The sequence below is a fragment of the Sciurus vulgaris genome (genome assembly GCF_902686455.1).
Source record: "Sciurus vulgaris genome assembly, chromosome: 15".
Lineage (NCBI taxonomy): Eukaryota > Metazoa > Chordata > Mammalia > Rodentia > Sciuridae > Sciurus > Sciurus vulgaris.
The window spans coordinates 78,599,859-78,606,092 of record NC_136476.1 but is presented as its reverse complement, the minus strand read 5'-3'; the positions used below and the strand labels follow the sequence as shown (position 1 = coordinate 78,606,092).

Below are 6,234 nucleotides of genomic sequence, written 5' to 3'. Positions count from 1 at the left end.
GGTTGAATATATTCTCTTTATGGGGAAATTAGATCACAGTAAGGGATGGGGGAAGGTGAGTTGGGAATCCCATGAAAACAGATGGAAGGACAGTAGAGCAGAGGAAGTGGGTATAGAGGGAGGAATAAAGAATGAGGAAAGGAAGGAATGGTGGAATGAAATTTGCCAAATCATGGTATATACATGTATGAATACACCACAGTGAATTGCAGCATTATATATGTTATATATCATATAAAATATATATGCACATATACATATGGCACTAATTTTTAAAAATATAAAAAAGGAAGACAAGTAGAGGAAGAAGAATGGGGAGGGATGAGGGGAGGGAAAGGGGAAGTACTGGGGAGTGCAGCAGAGCAAATTACATTCCACGCTGGTATGATGATGTCAAATGAACCCCAATATTATGTTTAAGTATAATGCACTAATAGAAACATAATTAAATTAGCAATGATAGTTAAATAAGATATGCATATGCCCTACAATCTAGTATTTCTCATGCATAAAATTTACAAACTCTCTCTGATATGTGCATGCACTAGAATGTTTGTTTAGCATTGCTTATAATAGCAAACTGCTGAAAGTAAACACAAAAATGGCCATGAAAATACAGCAGATAAGTTTATTACAGTTTCACAGTGGAAGATGAAAATGTAGAGATGAATTTCACAAAGCAAGAGAAGACAACAAAAGTCAAATGTAGCGGAACACACATAGTTATTCATTTATATGTATATCTACAGCAGACAAAATTTATGGATCATTGCAGAAGTGTTAAAATTCTGAGAAATAAGGGAGTATTGAAAACAGTGGAGCTACTGGGTACCTCCAAGAAAAAAGAGGAAGATGGAAGAGGCTTCAATGGTATTTTTTTCTTGTTTAAATCTATAGATTATTAAGTGAATATTTCTGTTAAAATTATTTAAAATGTAATAATACATCACATATGAAGAACACATAAATGCATACATGCATGTTACAACATTGTAGATATACATACATGTAGTTAAACTCTATATTCTATATTCTATGCATGTTATTTTTATGTTATTTCAATATTTGCTTGAAGATCAAAGTAAAATTTCCAGCAAAAATGTCTAAATTATTGTTCAGGTGTGAAAAAATTCTCAAGTGGCTAATAGGTCTCAAATAAGTTTTGACTTCTCATACCCAATATGAATATATTTCAACTAAATATAGGCAAATTTGTAGCACAAGGCTAGTTACTAAACCTCCCTTAAATCTGAATTTCCTCCTTTATACCAAATACCAGAGTTAAAGGATTACAAAACATCTGTCAGAGTAATCAACTTATAGCATTGGGTTAAAGTAAATTTGCTGGAGCAGAGGCAGTTTCTCAAGGACTAAAGATAGAACTTGGCCATTTCTGATGGAAACATAGAACCCTGCATTTATGTAGTTGGGTTAGGAAGTAACTGTTTTCATTTCTAAATAAAATATGATTGGAATAAACTGAAACAATATAGTTGGATTAAACTAAAATGAAGACCTGCTTGAGGCCCCTGCATGCCTGGACTTCCTGACCTCCTGCCCAGTCATTCTCCAGTCTCCAGCCAGAGAGGCTGAACCCCTTGCTGGAATGGGCCCATCTCCCACATAACATCACCACCTGAAAGACCTTTCAACAACCGTCACTTAGTGCCCTGCCTCACACCCACATGGCCCCTGCAGGGCCTAGAGAACTCCAGTCGGCTTGCTGTTCACCACGTGAGTCCTGCACCCATTCTGTGTAGACCACTGGGTTGGCCTTTTACAGAACGTCATCTCCTTCAATATGTCCAAGGGACACTCTCTTTGAGAAGAATATTATGTGCCTAGATACCATTACTCTAAGAATACAAGTTAAAAAATATTCGGAAAAAGTTAAGAAAATTACCAACAGTTTGGGAGAAAAGATGGAAGAAGAGGTGGGGAAAGTTGGTTAATGGGTACTAAGTTAGACAGCAGGATAAGTTCTTCTGTTGCACAGTATATTGAATAGGCATAGTAATATACTATGTACTTCAAGAAAGGTACAAAAAGATGTTTTGAGTGTCTCAGAACAAAAAAAAAAAGGGGGAAATTGAGGAAATAAATAGATTCACCACCAATTGAACATGACAAAGTATACATGTACCAAAATATCACATTGGACAACATAAATATGTACAATTTCTTTGTATCAATTAAAATAAATAAATAAGCAGAAATGAAATTACAAACACAAAACTACATTTCTTATTAAGCAAAGAGAAATAAATTCAAAAAGTAGTATAAAACTACACCCAAAAGTGAAAAATGAACCTACCAAAAGAAAAATTTTAGATATCTTCAGGGAAAAAAATGTTTTGCTAAAGGGGTGGGGAAAAGACAAAATCAGTGACTATAAAAATTTCCAATGTATTTAGAACAAGGATATATTATAAAACGGAAATATTTAGAAATGGAAGTTGTACTGGTATGTTTGTAAGAACATTTTTAAGATTAACAAGACAAACAGGAAAAGAACAGTGTTTCCAATGAACCACAGCTAAAAAAAGAGCATCAGATCACATCAGGAGTTGCTGAGAAACAGTCCTGGAGATGTAACCAGTGGCAGAGTGACTACCCAGCATGTGAGAACCCCAGGGTACAATCCAAGTGCCACCAATAAACAAACAGGTAATCACTAAAAAGTGGTAATTCAGAGGAAATGATACATATGTGGGAATGAGGAAACCTTGTAAGCAGTGATAGAGGTGACAATGTCCTTCACACTGAAAAGGCTCCTCTCCTGAGGATGTTTCTCAGAGCTCCTTTCATATCCCGATTCCTCAGACTGTAGATGAAGGGATTCAGCATGGGGATCACCAGACTGTAGAACACAGACACAACGACATGCTTGTCATTAGAGTTACTGGATGAGGGGACAAAGTAGAGCCCAATAATTGCTCCATAATACAGGGAAACCACAGAAAGGTGGGAGCCGCATGTGGACAAGGCTTTGCAGATCACCTGGATGGATGGTCTTCTCAGGATGGTGGCCCCAATGTGGCCATAAGAGACCAGAATGCACATGAATGGCAGGGTAATGACCACTGATCCTACAGTGAGGATGACCAGCTGGTTGATGGTGGTGTCTGAGCTGGACAGCTTAAGTAGGGCAGAGAGGTCACAGAAGAAGTGGGGCAGAGTGTTGTCTCTGAGGAAGGAGACCTGGACGAGGAGGAGGGTGTGCACAAGAGCAATGGCAAAGGACAAGACCCAGGACTCAACCACTAGCAGGAAACAGAGGTTCTGTCTCATCATTTTGGCGTAGTGCAGTGGATGACAGATGGCTACATACCTGTCATAGGCCATTGAGGTCAGAAGGAAGCTGTCAAGACTTGCAAATAATAAGAAAAAGAATTCCTGACAAATGCACCCAGCATATGAGATGGACTGAGTCTGCGTCAGCATGTTCATGAGCATCTTTGGAGCTGTGACTGAGGAGAAGCAGATGTCAGTGAGGGCCAAGTGGCTGAGGAAGAAGTACATGGGGGTGTGGAGGCGAGAGTCCAGCCTGATGAGCAGGATGATGAGCAGGTTCCCCAGCAGCGTGGTCAGGTACATGGCCAGGAACAGGGCGTAGAACATGCCTTGCTCCTCTGGCTGGATGGGGAGTCCCAGGAGGAGGAACTCGGACACACTGCTCTGGTTCTTCCTCCTCATGCTCTTCTCTTTTGTTGCAGATGAAAAAGATGGAAATGTGAAAAAGTGAAGTGACTCTGACTATTACATAATGAAAACATGACTTTGGAATAATCATTATATGCATTTTACTTTAAAAACGTCTCAAGCTTTTTGCCAGAAGGGTGGACTATTAGTGATGAATTCCCGGCGGGCGGGGAGTGGGAGACATTATTTGTCTCCCAGGAAACACTACAACATCTTTGGACAAACTCTGATATCTGAATAATCTTCAGATCAAACTTGAGACATCTATTAGTTAGAAAATGAAACTAACCAGCAAGACTTGATGAGAATTAAAGATACAGTAAGAGAGAAATGTTTTTCATCCAATTTTTTCTCAGAAATTAGAGAATCATGTTGAGGAAATAATTCTACCTAGAGTTTTGTTTTTCCCTCACATCCCAAAATTTGGATACATACTCAGTTGAAGATAAATTACACAGAGCTGTCTGTCATACTCTAACGTAGAGAGTAGTAGAATCATGTGCATAAGAACAAATATAATAATACTACTGAAGAAAAATTCTGCTCCTGCTCTGACTTAGCCCCTTAGATGATGAGCACAGATACCTTCAGCCACCAGCCATGGAAACGGTTATCCATTTCTCTCTGGGAAGCAGGAAAGAGAGTGAAATAGATAGAGTTGGTAAGTGGCTCTACGTTCTACCGTGGCCAGCAAAGTACTTGTCATTTTAGAATGGAACAAGAGTGATATATTGATAAACATTTACCAATAGCTTCTGGGAAATTGGTGTGTTCTAATTTACAAACTGAGGAAAGGACCCAGGAGGCAGTCTTGCCATCCCCAGCTTCAAATTAGAAATAAACCAGGTATAATTGCCTCACTGCCTTTGGCTCCCTTGGGGGAGAACTACTGGTTGAGGCAGCCCTAAGAGAGTTCATCCTTAGAGGAATAACAGTGACAACCAATATTAGGAAGTTGGTGGTCCACAAAACTTTTTGCCTTCTCTGTTGAACTTGGACAAAGAATGATTCAGTCTATAATAAGCCTATTATTGTAAGAATAATACCCAGTCTCTTGTTTCTAACCCCATGCTATTTCAAGAACACCAGAAACGTATTTTAATTCCCCCACTCTCTGATGAAAGAGTCAGTGTTCTTCTATCTCATCATCAGTATGGGACATGGGAATGGAATACAGTTCCTATAAATCTCATTCAGCTGCCCAAAGGCAATGGAGTTGTCGTTTCATTGGTACAAGTTTCATACAAAAGCTTAGAAAAACAATTCAGGATATGGTTTCCACTAAACCCCTTACAAAACTGATCTTTAATCAATCCCATACATGTCTAGCTCCATTTCTTGAATGCTTAGTAGAAAATGAATTGCACATGCTTTGTATTCAAGGTAATGATGTATGAATATTTGTAAGTATTATTATTTGTTTCTTTGTATAATACATTCAACCTGTACTTGTATTTGAGGGAGGAAATCCTGAAGATAGTTGGACTTCAGGAATGGTTCTGGGTCCTGTAGAGCATCATTGATCATGTGTTTCCTTGAAGACAATGCCTGTCCAATTGACCTGTTTTCCTAGGATAGAAGTTAAGGGTTGAGAGATCTTCCTTCTCAGATCAGAAGAACCTCATTGGCACCTTCTTTCCCTGCATGCATGAAGTTAAAAAAAATAATAATTCATGGATGGAGGATGCAGCTCTATGAAAGAGTGCTTGCCCAACATGTGAAAGGCCCTAAATTCAATCCAGCACTACATGCACACATACAGAAGATCATGACTCTGATGTATCTCAATTGGTTAAATAGTATGACAAAAAGGGTCTCCTTGGCCTAAGCAATGGCAATACTATTTCCCCAGGTACCAGAGCTCTTAGAAGATCTGGCTAATCTTAGTGTGATGTTTTCCAGTTACATTGATTTTTCTGTGAAGGCCATAATTTCATTCTTCTTTATGGCCCAGTAAAATTCCATTGTGTACATATATCACATTCATCTATTGATAGACACCTAGGTTGAGTCCATAACATGGCTATTCTAAATTGTAGTTTTAAGTTGCATTACACAACGACCTGCAACAATATACTCAGATACTAATGAGCCAGTCCATCAATTTTGGAAGATACATATCAATACCTAGGGTACTGTCATCACTCTAGTGAGTTCCTCTGAGTCCCTTCCAACACCCAGGAGCTGCCTCTAATAGTTTTGGTTAACAATATGTTAATGTGTTTCTGGAGGTGTCTATTTCTGGCACTGGAGTTGGAATTTTCACCAAAGCTGTTTCTGCTCCACTGCCGTTGTTAGACCTGACGCCGTGTGTGGTTCTAACTTGAAACATGTTAGCTTCAATTTCAGGTGGCAGCTAAGTGTCAGTACTGAATTGAGATCTGGATCTGGATCTCTCTAGGGAGCTGGTGGTTGAACTGGTCTAGCTCTAGCTCTGTGATTGATTATAGCTGTGGTGCTAATTCTGAGGCTGCCAATGAAACTGGATATATCTCAAGAGCTGATTACAGAGCTGGCACTGGAAACTTGCTC

The 6,234-nt window shown here is 39.0% G+C and overlaps 1 protein-coding gene across 1 annotated transcript; it reads right to left on the bottom strand.

Annotated features, from left to right (window-relative positions):
* Positions 1 to 2,757: 2,757 nt before the first annotated feature.
* On the bottom strand, positions 2,758 to 3,696 carry LOC306645754 (olfactory receptor 1J21-like; the record flags this gene model as incomplete). The annotated part of the gene is made up of 1 exon (XM_079113841.1): positions 2,758 to 3,696. The coding sequence occupies one exon, from the start codon at positions 3,694 to 3,696 to the stop codon at positions 2,758 to 2,760; it is 939 nt and encodes a 312-aa protein (XP_078969967.1).
* Positions 3,697 to 6,234: the final 2,538 nt, after the last annotated feature.